General features: G+C 51.0%; 1 protein-coding gene across 1 annotated transcript; it reads right to left on the minus strand.

The window, feature by feature from the left end:
* Positions 1-256: 256 nt before the first annotated feature.
* HTR1D (5-hydroxytryptamine receptor 1D) lies at positions 257-18,407 on the minus strand. The gene is made up of 2 exons (XM_055332320.1): positions 18,284-18,407; positions 257-2,109 (listed from the first exon to the last, which is right to left on the minus strand). The coding sequence occupies exon 2, from the start codon at positions 1,516-1,518 to the stop codon at positions 385-387; it is 1,134 nt and encodes a 377-aa protein (XP_055188295.1). The 5' UTR covers positions 1,519-2,109; positions 18,284-18,407; the 3' UTR covers positions 257-384.
* Between the last annotated feature and the right edge of the window lie 230 nt (positions 18,408-18,637).

Raw genomic sequence — 18,637 nt, forward strand, 5'->3', positions numbered from 1 at the left:
CTCCTCCTCTGAGCTCCATACAAAACCTGGGTAGACCAGAAAGCCTCCCATTTGAACCTAGGGTCTCTCTGCAGAGTCAGACAGTTTCCCGTCTGAACCGAATCAATGGGGAATCCCACGGATCACATTTCTCCCAACAGGGATGAGCTGTGAAAATAGTAGGCAAAGGGAAATCTTTGATCTTGTTCCCCTTCACCAAGTCGCCCCACTTGGGGGGGGTGCAGAAGCCAAGAAGACAACAGGAAGAACACTCACTGAACAATTCTATTGATGGAACCAAAACCCAAGACATCAGGATTGACCCAAATCTCAGGAAAACGAAACAAGACAATTCCAGCTGGGTTACAGGACACACCGGATGACAAGAGTCACCAGCAAATCAGACTAGGAGGCTTTCCGGACGTGGACGACTCTCTGAAACGCTTGCCGAAACTCTTCGTTAAACACAGTGTATATTATTGGATTGATGAGAGAGTTGAGATAGCCTAGCCAGGTGAAGAAGTCAAAGAGGGCTGGGTGGAGCCAGCAGGAGGCCCGGCAGATGGGGAGGACCAGAGATGCAACAAAGAAGGGCAGCCAGCAGACGATAAAGGCCCCCAGGATGATCCCCAGGGTTTTGGTGGCTTTTCTTTCTCGGGCCGTGGAAATCCTCTTGCGCTCCAGGACCCCCTCGGCCAGCTTGACTTGCACGTGGTTGAAAAGGAGAGGGGGGCCGGCCGCATGCGAGCGCCCCTCTTGGAGGCTGGGGCTCAGGGAGCAGAGCGAGGACCCCGCGGAGCCCGTGATGAGCTGCGCTGTGGTGAAGCGCTTCCCGTAGGGCGAAGGCGGATTCAGGATGCGGTTCCGGGCAGCCACGTAGATGCGGCCATAGAGGATGATGAGCAGCACGGACGGGATGTAGAAGGCCCCGCACGTGGAGTAGATGGTGTAGGAGATCTGAGATGTGTTCACCAGGCAGTCCGACATCTCCTCCTGAGCTTTGGCCTGCCGCCAGAAGAGCGGAGGGATGGAGATGCAGATGGAGATGACCCAGACGGTGGCGATCATGACAGCTGCCCGGCCCGCTGTGCGGCGCTTACTATACTCCAGGGCATCGGTGATGGCCCAGTACCTGTCCAGAGCGATGACACAGAGATGCAGGATGGAGGCCGTGCAGCATGTGATGTCAGAAGACAGCCAGATGTCACACAGGATCTGGCCAAAGCTCCAGGTGCGGGTGGTGGTATAGGCGATGCTGATGGGCATGACCAAGATGGACACTAAGAGGTCAGTCATGGCCAGGGAGCCAATGAGATAGTTAGCCGGGGTGTGGAGCTTCCTGGTGAGGAAGATGGTGGTGAGCACAAAGGCGTTCGAGAGGGCTGTGGCCATCGTGATGATGGAGAGGAGCAGAGCGAGAGAGATCTTGAGGGCCTGGAGTGTCTCTGGACCCCAGGCCTCTGGGGTTTCCGTAGCATTCAGGGATCTGTTGGAGGCCTCCTGGAGAAGGCCTTCCAGTGACTGGTTCGGCGGGGACATTCTAGGTGGCTCTCTCTTCCCACAGACTTGGACACATGCAGCTCTCTTCGCAGTTGTCCTGCCTACGGGACGAGGTCATCCTTCTGCTTCAGGCTGGTGGGGGGCCCTCCATCAGAACAGCCCACACTGAGAAGACCTCAAGACTTGACTATTTGAAGAACAGTGAGGTGACGGCTGGTAGTTAAAAGTCTTTCCTAAACCAGATGAATCCCAAGATGTCTCACTATTCTGGACCTTTGCCCAGCAAATGTTCAAGCCCAGGGGACACATGCTGAATTTGTTAGACATCTACCAGGATATCACACCAGTGTGGGCAGTGCTTTGGGATTCTCGCTTTTGGCATTTTTTGGCTCCTTCCAAGGCTTGAGGGATAAATGTGTTTAATGAGAACTTTAGAATTCCCCCCCATCCTATTCTGAGAAGAGTCTGGGTTTCAGATTTCCTCTAGGGAAATTTTAAAACTAGGGACAAAAAGAAGTACCGGCAGATTCAGAGCAGCAGTCCAGTCAACAGTTCACCATTTTCCTAGGTTCATCTTGACACATCATGAGGCACTTAATTTTGGTTCCTGTCCCACTGATCATTTCGAGCCTAAACAGACAAAACATTCTGGTTACCAAGACCTGAAGTATGCATGAGCTAGGAGAAGGCAAAACAAACCTATCACTGTGGGTTCATCCAGAAGGGTACATGTTCAGAGCTCTGGGGCTTAAAAAAGAAAAAAGGAAAGAGTTAGGTTCTAGAAGGACAATTTCGATACTCAAGACAAACCGTGAGTTTAAAAGCATACTGCTTAGTGCTGGCAGTGGCGCAGTGAAGCTGGCATGGTCCAAAGTGTCAGGAGAATACAGGGGAGGGCAGTGTGTCCCACCCCCACAATTCCCAGAGAGGGCAGAGCTGCTGGAAGCATCACAGGCTTATTATAAATACATGAAATCAGCTTTGTTAATTATGAATCAGAAACCATCATTCTATTTGTTCAGCAACAATGAAAACTAAACAAAATAACTCCATGCACAGAAAAAAAGAAAAAAAAAAGGGTCACCAGGAAAGATACCAATTTTTTACAATATATTTCTCTAGGAATTGGGGAGGGGGAGGTGACCTTTCTTTTATTCCTAAAAATTTTCCAGGCTTCCTGGAGTGAGCATGCATGATTCTTAAACACAAAAGCAAAACCAAAAACGCCTTTTGGTTGGCAGAGAAGTTAATTGCAAAAATCAAAACCCCAGACATTTTTCATGGTGAAAGTTCAAATCCAGAAAATCTATTCGGTTTTCTAAATGGAAACTGGTAATTTCATCACACACACACACACAAAAAAAAAAAAAACAAAAAACACCAAACCCTTGAAGGCTCATTTTCTCCTCTGTATGCCCCTGACCTTGAATCTGGGTTTTAGTATTTGAGACATGGGCAAGCCAAGGGGTTCTTGGAGCTTGGGGCCCCTGGTACAGATGATTGGGGTAAGGTAAACCAGAGGGCACTCTGTGTCAGGCCCATCTCTGGAAGACCCGATGAAGTCTCTGGGGCTCAAGGGCAGCTCCTGGAGTATGGGGTTGACAAGAAGAGTACCAAGACCCCTAGCCCCATCCACACCCCTACCAATTCTTCCCCTGGCTTGTATGGAATACTACAACTCCACCAGGAATCCCTATGATTCATCTGATTTCTTCCAGGTTCCACCATGAGAGCATTCAAAGCCTGACAGGGAAAGTAGACATAGCTTCAAGGACCCTGAGACTGAACTGGCCAGGCAGATTTATATATACACACTTAAAAAAAATGTGATTATGTATGAATTTGTTTCAGAGTTTGTATGTTTTCCAACTCAATATATTTTGAACTTTGTCCCATCAGTCATTCCCATAAGATCATTCTTAAGGGCTGCATTTTGCCTCAGTGGGTGGCTACATTAAGAAGAATGGTTTCAGGGATGCCTGGATGGCTCAGCAGTTGAGCATCTGCCTTCAGCTCAGGGCATGATCCCAGGATCCAGGATCAAGTCCCACATCAGGCTCCCTGCGAGGAGTCTGCTTCTCCCTTTGCCTATGTCTTTGCCTCCCTCTCTCTGTCTCTCATGAATGAATAAATAAATCTTAAAAAAAAAAAGAGGGGTTTCAATAGTCAAGGTCAAGGAGGTCTATCGTCAAGGAGGGACTCCTGATGGCTGGAAAGGCAAGAGCAAAGGTCCAGAGAACCAGGGTGGGGTAGCAGAGAAGGCTCAAGAGGTGGCTGGCACCAGAGGTGGGAGGCAGGTGGGTACAGGGGAGGCTTGGATGAACAATCTGGGTTCCAATTCCTATTCTCTCCCCACCCTCCTGTATGACCTCCTGTATGACCTTGGGCAAGTCCCTTACCCCTTTCTGAGTCTCAGATTTTGTCATCAAAACAGTGGCCCCCTACCTATCTCCCAGGGCTCGGTGGAGCTTCCATTGCTCCTGGCAAGGCCAGCCTTTGAAACCCAGTAAACACTGAGCGATGTCAAGACTCATTACCATCTGACTCCCTGTCCCTACAGCTTGACACTTGACTCGGATTTGTCAGAAAAGTTCAGTCTGTGTTTGTTGATTGACTGATTTTTAAACCACTAAGAACCTAAACTACTGCAATGCAATAGTTTCTCTTCCACTCCTCAAACCGTGGGGACTTCATCTTAAAACATCTTCCAGGGCATCTGGGTGGCTCAGTGGTTGAGCGTCTGCCTTTGGCTCAGGTTGTGATCCCAGGGTCCTGGGATCAAGTCTTACATTGGGCTCCCTGCATGGAGCCTGTTTCTCCCTCTGCCTATGTTTCTGCTTCTGTGTCTCTCATGAATAATAATAAAAAAAAAATCTTCAAAAAACTTAAATAAATAAAAAAAAAAACATCTTCCGAGGAGAGGCAGTCTCAATTTAAGAAAAACAATCTGTTTGGTTTTTTTTTTAATTTTTTAAAAATATTTTTATTTATTCATGAGAGACACACACAGAGGGGGAGAGAAAGAGAGGCAGAGACACAGGCAGAGGGAGAAGCAGGCTCCATGCAGGGGGCCTGACATGGGACTTGATCCCAGGTCTCCAGGATCATGTCCTGGACTGAAGGCGGCCCTAAACCACTGAGCCACCGCGACTGCCCTGTTTTGTTTTTTTAATGTAGGCCCTACTCCAGCATGGAGCCCAGTGTGGGGCTTGAGCTCACAACCCTGAAATTGAGATCTGAGTTGAGATCGAAAGTCAGACGCCTAACCCACTGAGCCACCCAGGTGCCCCAAGAAAACCAATCTTAATCTGCACAAAAAGACATTCCCAAAGTTTAAAAGATATTATTATTATGTATTTCACAGAGCTCTTGCTGTGTTCACAGGGCTAGTCCTGGGGCCAAGTCACCCACTGTGACGTGGGCAATCTGGCCCCCACCTTACATATGAGCAGAGAGGGGATATCACCGGCCCAAAGTCACCCAGCTGAAGTGGAAAAACTGGGTCCAGAGCCACTTCTAAAACCTCTGTTCTTCTCCACACTGCATTGAACAGGGAGAAGAGCCTCAAGGCACATGTGCTTCTAGGAGTGAAACTGGTTTGGGGCCTCACAGTGATCAGTGAAAAGGAGGCCCTCTCCGACCCTCTCACTCCACCTCAAAAGCCTCTGGCTGAAATTCTCTTCTCACTTGAGTTCACATTGGAAATGTGAAGTTGGGTTGGACTGTGTGGAGCTTTCTTCCTTCTAGACAGACTAGGTGTAGTCATTTCTCATGCAGGGCTTATGCTTGCCTCATAGTCCCATACAGCTGCCCCCTTGGGTTCCAGGCATTCCAATGACCTCACTCAGTGAAAGGCGTGGGCTCGGAAAGGCCTGGGAGGTTGGTGGGTGACATCTTGGGAAGGACAGGGTGGCTTGCTTTGGTCAGGAATGCGGGGCTGGAATTTTGAGGGAAGCCACATGATTCTGAAGCCATCCCCCTCCTCTCCTGCCTGCTGTCCTTCCCCACCCTCAACGAAGTTGGGGGGATTTCCCATAATCTAGCTACCTTTGGAGACAAAGACCGTAGCTCTATAAGCAACTCCCTCCCCTATCACCCTTCAAACAATAAAACAAAAATAGAAATGAACACAACAGTGAGATACCATATTCACCCAGCAGACAGTAAAACATCTTAAATCTGACCATTGTCACGTCATCCAGTAGGGTGTGGACCAGCAGGAATTGTCGCCTACCACTAGCGGAGCGTAAATCGGAGGAATCTCCTTAGCAAACAACCTGATGTTATCTCTTAAAGCTAAAGATGCAATGATTACCTCATAGCCCAGTAATTTTGCTCCCCGGTATACATCACAGGGAAACTCTACTCTGTGTTCATCAGCAGAGAGGAACGAGCACGGTCAGGGTGGCATTGTCAGAAACAAACAACTAGAAACCACCCAAATGTCCAAACACAACACAGTTGAAGCAAACCTGAGTAAGCCAAAGCTGCTTGCATCAAAGTGGGTACTTCTCACAAACAACACTTACTATCAGAGTCAGAAACACGTAGGAAGAAATAAAATATTTAAAAAAAATTTTTAATAAAATGTTCAGAGATATAAATATATATTGGCAAACCCATAAGGAAAAGCAAGGAAACATTAAGTATAAAATCCAGGATTGTAGTCACCTCCGGAGGGGAAAGAACACAGGAATTAGACTGTGGAGGGGTTTTAACCGTATCAGTGATGATGTATTTTTTAAGGTGGTGGGAGGTACATGGATGTTTATTATTCTTTGAACTGTGCGTATATTACATATACACTATTTTGTAGGGTATGGTATATTTGCAATTATTTTTGCTTAAACAATCAATTTTGTACATTAAAAAAAAAAAAGAGGGCAGCCCCGGTGGCGCAGCGGTTTAGCACCACCTGCAGCCCAGGGTGTGATCCTGGAGACCCCGTATCAAGTCCCACGTTGGGCTCCCTGCATTGAGCCTGCTTCTCCCTCTGCCTGTGTCTCTGCCTCTCTCTCTCTCTCTCATGAATAAATAAATAAAATCTTAAAAAAAAAAAAGAAAGAACCATACTACCAGCAATAACACTGATACATTTGGATACAGCAATGCCTGTTGATACATTTGAATCCAGAAGATCTGGGTTCTGGTCCCAGCTCTGTCAAGGACCAGCAGATAACTGAGGACAAGTCATGACTTCTCTTTGACCCTCAGTTTCTTCTTGGATAAAATGGGAATATAATTTGCTGCCCCAAAGGATGTTTAGTGCTTCCAATAAGATCAGGTATGTGATGTGCACTAATTGTAGAGACCTGGACAAATGTAATGAGGATATAGAGATGGCAGGCCGTGGCTAAAAGCATACAATTAAAAAAAAAAAAGATTTGGGACGCCTTGGGTAGCTTAGCGGTTTGGCGCCTGCCTTCTGCCCAGGACATGATCCTGGGGTCCTGGGATCGAGTCCCACATCGGGCTCCCTGCTTCTCCCTCTGCCTGTGTCTCTGCCTTTCTCTGTGTGTCTCTCATGAATAAATAAATAAAAAATTTTAAACAGGATTTATTTATTTGAGAGAGAGAGAGGGAGATAAAGACAGCAAGTATGAGCAAGGGGAGGGGGAGAGGGAGAGGGAGAGAGAATATTCAAGCAGACTCCCTGCTGAGCATGGAGCCCAATGCCAGGACCCTGAGATCATGGCCTGAGGCAAAATCAAGAGCCAGACACTTAACCGAATGAGCCCCCCAGGCACCCTCAAAAACATACATTTTAAGTCAGGGAGGATCAAGTTCCAATTCCTGTTGTTCTACTTTCTTGCTGTGGCCACTGGGCAAGTCATTTAAGCTCTCTGGACCTATACAGCCTCAGTGATGGACATGATAATCCATACCCTACAGGAGCTTGGGGAGAACTGGTAAGAATATGGATCTAAATACCTGACATAGTAAATGATGACTTTTCTGGTTTCTCTAGGATGTGTCCAATCAAATCCAAGTCTGTAGGCAACAAAGTCTCTTCTGTCCGCTGTCCAACAAGCCATCACTGTCCATTTTAGTGAGTGATGTCTGCCACTGTAAGAACTACCAGCCATACCAGGGAGCTTCTCCCTTGCCCACCACACTCCCAGGAGCCATCGAGGCAGGAGCAAGGACTCCCCTCAGCCTAGTAGTGTCTCCCCTAGAGTCTAGACCACATAGACCTGAGCCACACCATACACGCCCAGCTTTAGCATCTCTGCAGCAAGATGAAGGGGAAAAAGCAGATTCTCGATCTCAATTCTGAGCATAGCTAATTGGACCAGGGTGGACGCATGATCCCAAAGGAGCCAACCAGACTCTCTCCTAGGAATTTAGCAAGGTGACTGTGAGCAGCTGGGTAGATTGACGATGGAGGAAGAGCAACCTGCAAGCCAAGGATTCTGAGGCTGAAGTCTCGCCATGGCCATGACCAAAGCCAGGGCAAGTTTGGGGGCAGCCAAAAAGCCAATTGGTAAATAAGAAAACAGGTCTGCAGAGAGAGGCAGGAGAAGGGAGCAGACAGAGAAAAGAGCAGAGAGACAGGGGAGCCACCTACCTCAAGAGAGGAGTAAGGAACCTTCTAGACCACATGGCACTCCTTCCTATTTTTGGGATGTCCATGAGCAACCTCTGTACCCAGGAAACTGGATTTATACCAGCTCCTCCTTTTTTCCTAGTGGAGCCAGTTCAAATGGACTGAGAAACAGTCTAACAGGTCCTGAAGAGTGGTAATAAGACAGGATTTCCAGTTCCTTTCCCCCAAACAATCCCCACTGTGGGGTGGAGGCCAGTCATTTCACCTCCTCGGTTTTTTGTTTTTTGTTTTTTAATTTTTATTTATTTATGATAGTCACACACACAGAGAGAGAAAGAGGCAGAGACATAGGCAGAGGGAGAAGCAGGCTCCATGCACCGGGAGCCCGACGTGGGATTCGATCCCAGGTCTCCAGGATCGCGCCCTGGGCCAAAGGCAGGCGCCAAACCGCTGTGCCACCCAGGGATCCCACCTCCTGGGTTTTTCTTCTTCATCTGTAAATTGGGGTAATAGCACCTTTCTCCCAGAACTGCTCTGTGTATTCAGTGGGAAGGATCCATCCCTGGACAGTGGCTGGTCCACAGTAGGGGCTCTTTGCAGCCCTCTTAACAAGTGCTTCCTACACAGGGCTCATTTGGTTTACAGAAAGGTCAGTCACCTCCTCTTCCTGAAGGATCTTTTTTAAGAGTCATAAAACATTGCCAGAAACCAAGAGGATATATGGGTTTAATGTATCCTCAGAAGCCAGTCTCATCCTTTTAGAAGAAGAAGAAGGAAAAAAAAAAAAAAAAAGAAAGAAACCCAAGGCTCTGTGATAAAGATTTGTTGCAGTAGGATTTACAAAACAAAACAAAACAAAACAAAACCCAGAGAAATTCCTGTCTGTTCTTTCTCTAGAAGCCGTGTGGTGCGGCTGAGTGAGCCCTGGATGGGGAAATCATTCTCTACAAATCTGAAGAGTGCTTTATATTTTACAAAGTACATCCACAGCTGTTATCCATCTCCTCTCTAAGGCAGGGGACCTCCCTCAGCCTCAGTTTCCTCCTCTGTAGAATCAGGGTATCAAGTTTATCTTTTGGGGGTGTCATGAACATGAAATAATATATGTGGAAAAAACTAGAAAAGTGTTAACATATGTGTGTGTGTGTGTGTGTGTATCTGAGTGCAAGGCTTGACCTATAATTAATATCTTAAGCAAATCCATCTTTCACCTGTTTCTCTAATTATAAAATCCGAGAGGGGATCCCTGGGTGGCTCAGTGGCTGAGCATCTGCCTTCAGCCCAGGGCTCACCCTAGAGTCCAGGGATCGAGTCCCACGTCGGGCTCCCCGCAGGGAGCCTGCTTCTCCCTCTGACTGTGTCTCTGCCTCTCTCTGTGTGTCTCTCATGAATAAGATCTTAAAAAATAAAAGAGAGAATACAAAAAAAAAATCTGGGAAATACAGAAAATAAAAAATAGACCTCTGACCAAAACCTCCTACTCCCAGCTCTATAACCAACAAACACCTGCATGTATGTCCACCAAAACACTTGTGCAAGAATTGTTCATACAGGCATTGTTTAACCACCACAAACTGAAAACTATCCAGACATCACAGTAGAATGTGTAAATGAATCGTGGCATGTTCGTAAGTAGAATATTATACATCAGTGAGAAGGCACACCAGCTCCCTGCTACACATGACCACATGGAAGAGGCAGTCATATGACACACCATGTGTGACTCAAATGTCATAAAGTTCAAGAACAGTCAATACTGACCTATACTGATGGAAGTCATACTAGGGTGTTGCCCTTGAGGGGAGGGGGGGTACAGTGACTGGAAGGGAGCTTGACAGCAGCCTCTGGGTGAAGGTCATGTTCTATTTCTTGAGCTGGGCGTGTTCGCCTTGTGAAAGTTCATCAGGCTGTATGCTTGTGTTTGGGGCACTTTTGTTCTTGTGCACAGTCTACCCAAAGGAGGAGTGGTTAAGTGCCTAAGGGCCTAAGAACCTTTATCACCAGTTCTACTGGTCAAAGGGAAACCCTGGGCTTGTCACTTGACCTCTGAGCTGTTTCCTCATGTGGGAAATGGGGAGGAGGGGCGCGCCCGGCTGGCTCAGTCGGTGGAGTGTGCGACTCTTCATCTTGGGGTTGTGAGTTCAAGGCCCGCACTGGGTGTAGAGATTGCTTAAAAATAAAATCTGGGGTGCCTGGGTGGTTGAGTCAGGGGAGCATGCGACTCTTGGTCTTGGGGTGTGAGCTTGAGCCCCACAGTGAATGTAGAAATTACTTAAAAATAAAATTTTGGGGAAAAAAGAGAAAGAAAATGTGGACAGTAACAGCACCGACCTCAAGCTGCTGTCATGTTTAAGTGAGCTGAACAGAAAGCCCAGCCGCAGAGTCAACAATCCATCGGTTACAGTTAGTTAGAATTAACAGTCCCTGCCTGGCAAACCTGATTTAGAAGGAACACGTTAAACGATGCGGTCCGATCCAATCGGCTGACATTGTCGATACCCAGAGAGGTGGGTGTCTCGTCTGAGACCACACCGCAGGTTCAGCACCCGTGCCCAGCTCAGGTGCTTTGACTACCCCGTGCTGCCTCCACTTACCCCTGTCAAAAGGAGGGGTGTATTTCCTTGTCCTCTGAGTCTGGGCTCAGCATGAACTAGCTATGGTCAACAGCACGAGACAGAAGCGACAGGGAGCCAGTTCCAGATTTAGTCCTCAAGGGCCTGTGCGGGTTGCTTGTGCTCCGCCACTGCCACTGCCACATGCATGGGTGAGCCCGCTGGTCCCTAGGGGGGGCGAAGACACAGGGAGCAGAGCCCTGACTCCAGCTGACTGCCCCGGCCAAAGCCATGTCACTCCCTTACAATCCTCCGTGGCTCCCATGGCACCTGGGATCCAGTCCCAGCTTGGTCTAAGGGAGCCTCGTGAACTGGTCTTTATTTACATTTCCAGCATCGTCTCCTGACCCCACTGGCTGCGACCTTCGCACTCCAGCAACAGATCTGCCAGTTTCCCTGCCAGCACCCTGCTGCCATGAGCTCCAATGCTGCTTTCTGCTCTGAACCTCTGTCCCTGTTTGTGTCCTCTGCCTGGAAAGTATCCCCTGCTCGGTCCTCCGGTTGGTTGCCTAATCCAAGTCACACTTCAGCACTAAGCTCTGGCACGTCCCCAGGAAGCCTTCCCTAACCTCCCCCCAGCTCCACTTCGATTAGATACCCTGCTTCTGGATGCCTACCACCACAGCTCATACCACGCTGGACTGTCTCTATCACTGGACCTTGAGTGCAGGGACCACGTCTTATTTAACCCCGAGAGCCCTGACACTTGGCCCAGAGCAAGAGATCAGCACCTGGTTATGAAAGTCTCCCCGAACTGCTGAGGATGGGCTCTGAGAACAAAGCCTGCCCTGAGAAGCGGGAGCCTTGATCTTTTGCTTGGTTCTGCCATGAACTCTCCGTGGCCTCAGATAAGTCAGTTCCTGCTCTGGGCCTCGGTTTCTCCATCCTGAAACTGCAAAGTTTGGACCAGATCAGAGATTTTCTGGCTGTGAGAATCTCCTGGGGGAGCTTTAAAAACATACAAATATTGTTTAACAAATACAAATGTCCAGACCTCAGCCCCAAGGGGTAGAGCTCAGGCACCGTAAATTTTCAAAGCTCCCTACATGCTTCCAGGGGAATGAGAACCCCTGGCCTGGCTGATCCCTGGTTATCTTTATCACTGACAATCTGATTATCTTTAAACAAAAATCCAAGACAGGTGGAGCCTGTTTTCCAGACCTTTGCAACAGCTAGGGAAGTCTGAGAATGCAACCCCTTCCTTCTTACAGAGTTATTATCAGCCTTCAGTAGGGAAGGGACCACCTTGAATGACCAAATAAACGTGTTGCATAAAGGCTCATGCCATTATGAATTATGAATTGTGGTTGACAACTCCCTGGATTTTCTCCCATGCTTGTGGGAAAGAGGGCAGAGGGGTTTTAAACTCTCCCCTTGTGGGACACCTGGGCATCTACCTTTGGCTCAGGTCGTGATCCCAGGGTCCTGGGATCGAGTCCCACATCAGGCTTCCTGCAGGGAGCCTACTCCCCCTTTGCCTATGTCTCTGCCTCTGTGTGCCTCTCATGAATAAATAAATAAAATCTTTTTTAAAAATTTTAAAAAAAACCTCTCACCATGTACTTCTAATACCACCGCCTGGGGGCAGAGTTAGTATTCCCATTTTACAGATGATAAAACTGAGATCCAGAGAGGTGAAATGACTAGCCCAAGGCCACACGGGTAATACGTGATACAGTTGGGATTGAGAGCCAGTGCTGAGAAACCCTAGCATAGCCACTCCATGGCCACATATGGCTTCAAATGTGGCCACAGAGATGTGCTGGAGTGTAAAACACACCGAGTTTCAAAGAGTTTAAAAAAGAATGTGTAATATCTAATAATTTTTATATCAGTTACTTGATAATATTTTGGGTATCCTGAGTAAATAAAATATAAGTGAAATTTACTTCATTTTTTTTTTTTTACATAGCTACCTCTAAATTTTCTAAATCTGAAATTACCTTTGTGGCTTGCTTTCTATTTCTATTGGTTGACGATGCTCTAGAACCAGTGGTTCTCAACAGGGGTGAGATCGCCCCCTACGGGTCACTTTGGGGACTCTGTCCTCGGGGAACTCCGGCCATCCAGGGGCAGGCTTGGGACACAGTACAGGGCGCTATATGCACAGGCAGTCGTAGCAAAGCAACAGCAGGTGCTATTATGAACTTACTATGTGTGCCAGGCACTATTTTAAACATTTCTCCTTTATCAACTCATTTTAAGGCTGATCCCACCCTCTGAAGTCAATTCTACTGGCATCATTCCCATTTCCCAGGGCAGAGAACTGCAGCTCAGAGACGCGGCTTGTCTAAGGCCCTGCAGACCTAGGAGAGGAGCCCGCTTGCTCCCCTCCCCTGCCACACCGCTCAGGAAAGGTGAGTCAGTTCCTTTCCTCACTGCACAAATACCCCACACGAGCCTGCACACACTCACAAATTCTTTGCTGGGGACCTGTTCTGTGCCAGGCTCCATCACTCCCACCTGAAGGGGCCTCTTCCCCCCTCCATCCCCCCACCCCGGGAGCATGCAGGAGCTCTCCCTCCAGCCGACACAGCATGAATCCTCCACCTGCCTTCTCCGCACAGCCCAGAGGGAGGGCAGGGGCAGCCGCTCACCGTAGCACACCTCACACTGGGATGAGCACACGGGCTACCTACGGATCTTATGAACGTGCAGGTTCTGATTCCGTGGGACCAGAAGGGGACCTGAGATTCAGCATTCTTCCCACATGATGTGGCTGCTCCATGCACCACAATGAGCTGTGCAAGGGACAGTAGTAATGTCAGCTCTAGGACTTAAGAAGGACCTGAGTGTGGGACACCTGGGTGGCTCAGTGGTTGGGCATCTGCCTTCAGCTCAGGGCATGATCCTGGAGTCCCAGGATTGAGTCCCACATCGGGCTCCCTGCATGGAGCCTGCTTCTCCCTCTGCCTGTGTCTCTGCCTCTCTCCCTGTGTCTCTCATGAATAAATAAATAAAATCTTAAAAAAAAAAAAAGAAAAAGGAAGGCCCTGAGTGTCAGAGCGGGAAAGACTCAGGAATCCTTTAGTCCAACTCAGATGGTGATGATGGGGAGAGAGGCCCAGAGAGGACAAGACACTTGCCCAAGGGCACACAGTGAGTTATAGGCAGAGACCAAGTCTTCAGACTCCCATCAGTGCTCCCCCTGCTGCCTCTCGTTTGCAGCAGGAACTTGAGACTAGGGACGGAAGTACCAGGGGCTCTTGTGCCTGTTCCACACCAAATGTTTTGGCATCAAACGTCCCTGTCACCTCAGCCTCAGTTGCCCTACCAGGGGAGTAATTGTCGGAGCAGGCTGGCGGGGCAGACCTCTCTCTGCCAGAAGCCTTTAGGGCTGCATCCCCAGGTCCTGGAGCTCACCCTGCTGCCCTCACACCCTCCACCCCCCGTGCTGCACATCTGGGTCCCCAGAGGGCACTTGAGCTGATGGAATGAAACCACTTTCAGGGCAAGCGAGAGGCACCTTCTCCAGGCTGGATAAACAAGGTAGGAACAACAGGAATTCATTTCCTAAAAATGAAACACTGGGTTTTTCAGTGCTTACAGGAGCTAAACCTGCCGTTTGCCATCTGCTCGCCGTGCTGGGAGGCAAAATCCAGCTGTGTGACAAGCATAAGCTTTCGAGTCAGGTAGGCTGAATTTGCATCCCAGCTCTGCCACTTACCGGCTCGGTGACTTGGGGCAAGTTTCTCAACCTCTCTGAGCCCGTTTCTTCATCTATTCGATAGCAGCTCACTTAAAGCCTTACCACGTGTTGGTGTAAGCAACACACGTATAGACCCTGCCCCTGGGAAGACTTCTGGCGCCCCCAGGGGAAGCCCTCCTGGCACCTGGGCCCACACAATGAGGAGGATGACATCAGAGCATGAAGGGGGCAGTGGGAACGTAGGAGAGACAGATAATCTGCTGCAACCCTGAGACCCCTTCTGAAAGTGGCCCTGAAGCAGAATGCTGGAGGACGAATGCCATCAGCCAGTGCAGAGGAGTTGGGGCCGATGACACCGATTCCACAGACTGAAGACTCCTTGGAGAACTTTTCCTTCCCTGCGCCCCAACTCCTCTTTCTTCTCTTCCTGTTGCTTACACCCTCCAGAGAATGCCCGGTCCAGCCCTTTCCCCTCCTCGTGCCGCACTCAGCACAAGACCCCACCTCCAGCGTGGCGGAGGCTCCTCCTGCAAGAACACTGTAGTTCTCTCACTGCTCGGAGCCTGCGCACAGGCCAGTCCCCCTATCTGAAACACCCTTCCTCTCACCTCCTCCACCTTCTCTGGAGGTTTCTCTGGACCCCCGAGATGGAACTGATCACTCCCTCCTCCCCACCCACTCGGCTCACTTACTGATTGCCTGTCTCCCCGGCGGGCTGGATTTTTGGAAGAGGAGGGAGTAGTGTACACATGTCATAAAGCCCAGCACCCTCTGTGTGGGGTACCCCTCATCCACCCCATCCAACCATCCAACTGCAACTTCACTCCCAGGATCCAATTCAACTGTCCCCTCTTTGCTGAAATCTGTCCACTCCTTCCTGCACTCATGGCAGTTGGGGAGGTCCCAAACTCAATACGACCACCATCTTCCTCATCCACTCCAGCCCTCCCTGTTTCCTTCTTGGCAGGCATGATCCTGTTCCCAGTCACCCCTTCCCCAGCACTTGGCATCCTCCCTCTCCCCTCTCTTCCCCAGCATTTAACCACTAACTTCTCTTTTTATGCAAGAGCAGCTGAGGCTCAGAATGGGAATGTAATCTGCTCAAGGTCACACAGCACATACATGGCCAGACCCAGGGTCTTGCTCTGAACAGCCCAGACTTCCTCCCTAGACTGCCCTCTTCTTGTTCCCTACAGGTCCTGTCTCCTCTCCTCTGACTTCCCTACACACATTTGGGGCATTTCCAACTTGGTTCAGGCTGACTGCCCTCTGCCTGGAAGAGGGATCTTTCCCCTTCACACTCTCTGTAGTCTGAGGCCATTCCCAAAAGCCACCTCCTCCAGGAAGTCCTTTCCGGCCAACCATATGCAGAACCTCCCTCCTTTAAACTCTCTCCTGACTCCAGGCTCATCTGTGGCTCTCACTGTCTGTGCCTGGAAGCTCTTTGAAGAGCTGTTTCCTCCGCACTCAGTGACCATGGCACAGCAGGCTTGCAACCAGTAGAGACAAACTCCTTTCTAAGGCTCCGATGAGCCCTGGAGAAATAACAGCATTTGCTCTCTCCAGTTTGAAACTCTCCAGTGGCTCCCATATCAGAACACAATCTGAAGTCCTCACCATAGCCTACAAAGCCCTACACCGTCTGCCCCCCAAGCCACCTTTCTGACTCCTACCAGCTGCCCACCCCACGCTTAACTATCACCTCCTTGGCAGAGCTTTGACCAGCCTATATAATAAAGCAAGCTCTCATTCTCTATCCTATCACCCTGCTTTATGCTCATTTTAGCACTTAACCCTATCTGATATTTTCTGCTCATCTACTGCTTGTCTCTCCCTACCCGGTCCCAAAACACACCTTCCTTCTAGCTCATCGTTATATCCCCAGTGTCCGGAACAATGCAGGGCTGACAATACCTAGATGGATCTACAGGCTGGAGAGGGATCTGAGCTGGAGACAAACCTTTATGAGTCACATGCACAGAGGTGGTAACTAAAGCCAACGGGGTGGATGAGATCACCCAGGGAGAGTGTCTAATACGAGCAGAGCAGAGGGCCTGGGGCAGCAGAGCAGCGAATGGCTGCAGAAAGGAGGATAAAGGGCAGCCCTGGTGGCACAGCAGTTTAGCGCCGCCTGCAGCCCGGGGTGTGATCCTGGAGACCCGGGATCGAGTCCCACGTTGGGCTTCCTACATGAAGCCTGCTTCTCCCTCTGCCCCCCCCCCCGCCGGCCCCCAACTCTGAATTAAAAAAAAAAAAAAGAAAGGAGGATAAACCTGCAAAAAACAAGAGATAAGGATGGAAAATATGACAGTGTTAAATTGCAAGAGCCAGAAGAGAGAGTGTCCAGAGGACAGGAGTGGTCAGCAGTGTCATCTGCTGCTGAGAAAGTTAAAGACTGAAGCATGTCCACAGAATTCAGCTTGCTGGAGGACACTGGTGACCTTGGCAGACCCCATTCCAGCTGCAATGAGAGGAATCACTCTGGACCCAGAACTCCCAGCTCTGGGAATGTATTTCTGTTCACAGCCCCCTCACTTCGCCGAGAACTGTCATCCATCTGCGGCCTAGGAGAGAAGGGATGACCCTGTACGCTCACTCTCATGATCCGTCATGTACCTGACAAACTCTGAGAAGGCACCTTTGTATTTCTGGGCCTGTACTAGGCACCATGGGGAGGAGAGGCCCTCCCAGTCATGTCCTGCTGGCCAGCCCCTCCCTTCTAGGCCACCCTCTAGGTCCTGGCTTCCAGGATGCCTCCACGATAAAGACCACCCATTTCTCCCCACTCACTGGACAGGACCAAAGGCTGGAGAAGCCTCAGCTGCCCCAGTGACCCTGCTCGCTGCTGTCGGTAAAGGGTCCCTCCACGTCTCTGTGAGGAAGGCTAAGACCCTGGCCGGTGGCTGCGCAGTCCAGAGATGTGCACAGACCCATGGCGTGTGCTCAATTAGAAAACGGCGCCAATTCAAGAAAGAGATTGAGAGGTGACTCCAACTAACCAGAACGATGATTACCACTAATGACAGCTGTTGCTTGTGGCCAGGTGCTGTGCTGAGCAATGACCACCTTGGATTTGTACCACAAGCCTGCAAGGCTGCATTCTTAACCCACTTCACATAGGAGAAAACCACGGCCGGAGAGGTTAGGGCTTTCCCAAGGTCAGTCAGGAGCTGGTAAGTAGCCAAGCCCGGCTTTGCCCGTGCAGCCGATCTGATGGAGAGCACCTGCTCTCAATGTTTGAACTTGCCCAGAGCTGGCGTGGCAGGGGGCTTTAGTCTTACATTCCCTTGCGAGCAATGAGACTTTGGGCAGGATCTTTTCTCCACTCTCCCCATCTGCGGCAAAGCAGATTTCCTAGCGCCCTTCCAGTTCTGACATTACCTGATCAGCTGGGATTTGCACAGAACTTTACAGTTTTTTTTTTAAAGGCATCCTTGCAGCATCTTATTTATTCCCACGGATCTTGTAGGGTGGGAGAAGTATCCCCTCCACTTGACAGATGAGCCAACCGAAGTTCGAAGAGATGCAGTGACCTGCCCAAGGTCACAAAGCAAGTCCGGGCCCGCAGGCTTCGGGTCTGGAAACCCGAGCTCCACCCTGGCGGCTCTCTCAGCCCCCCCTCGGGATGGGGCCTGCCCCGCGCTGCGCGCGCCCCGACCGGGCCGGCAGGGGGCAGCGCCCGCTTCCCTCGGCCGCCCGGGGCCACGCGGGGGCGTCGCAGCCCCCCGCCCTCTGGAGGTCGCCCCGGGGCGCGACCCCCGCCCTCCGGAGGGGGGCGCCCGGGACCCCGCCGCCGTCTGCATGCGCCGCCTGGGCTCCCGCTCCGAGCTCCGCGGTCGCCTGGTCCTCCGGGGCCCCCTTCCCAGGCGCGCGCCTCCCGTCCGAAGGCGCCGAGGGGGCCGCCCCGGGTCACCGAGACCCCGAGGCGCGGCGCCCCCTCCCGCCCCAGCGCCCTCGGGCCCGTCCCCGCGGCCGCACCGGGCTCCGAAAGCTTACCTGCTCCGGGCCGCGCAGGTGCGCAGCCGGGCCCGCCCCCGGGGTCCTGCTTCCTCGCGCAGCGCCGCGTGTCTCCGCCGCCCCGGGGGCTCGGCCCGGCCCGCGCCCTGCGGCTCCCGCTCGGCGCTCCCCTTCCCGCGCCCGCCGCTCCTCCTCGCCGCCCTCCCGCAGCTCCTCCCCCGCGAGCCTCGCTCCCCACTCGGCCCCCCCAGTCCCGGCCGCGCGGGGGACTCGGAGCCCAGCCCCGGGCTCCCCGCGCGCGCACCTGCAGGAGAGCAGGTGCGCCGGGTCCGCAGCGAGGCCGGGGGCGGGGGGAGGGGCCACGCCCAGCCCAGCCCGAGACCCGGGGCGGAA

The sequence above is a fragment of the Nyctereutes procyonoides genome, unplaced genomic scaffold (genome assembly GCF_905146905.1).
Source record: "Nyctereutes procyonoides isolate TBG_1078 unplaced genomic scaffold, NYPRO_anot_genome, whole genome shotgun sequence".
Classification (NCBI taxonomy): Eukaryota; Metazoa; Chordata; class Mammalia; order Carnivora; family Canidae; genus Nyctereutes; species Nyctereutes procyonoides.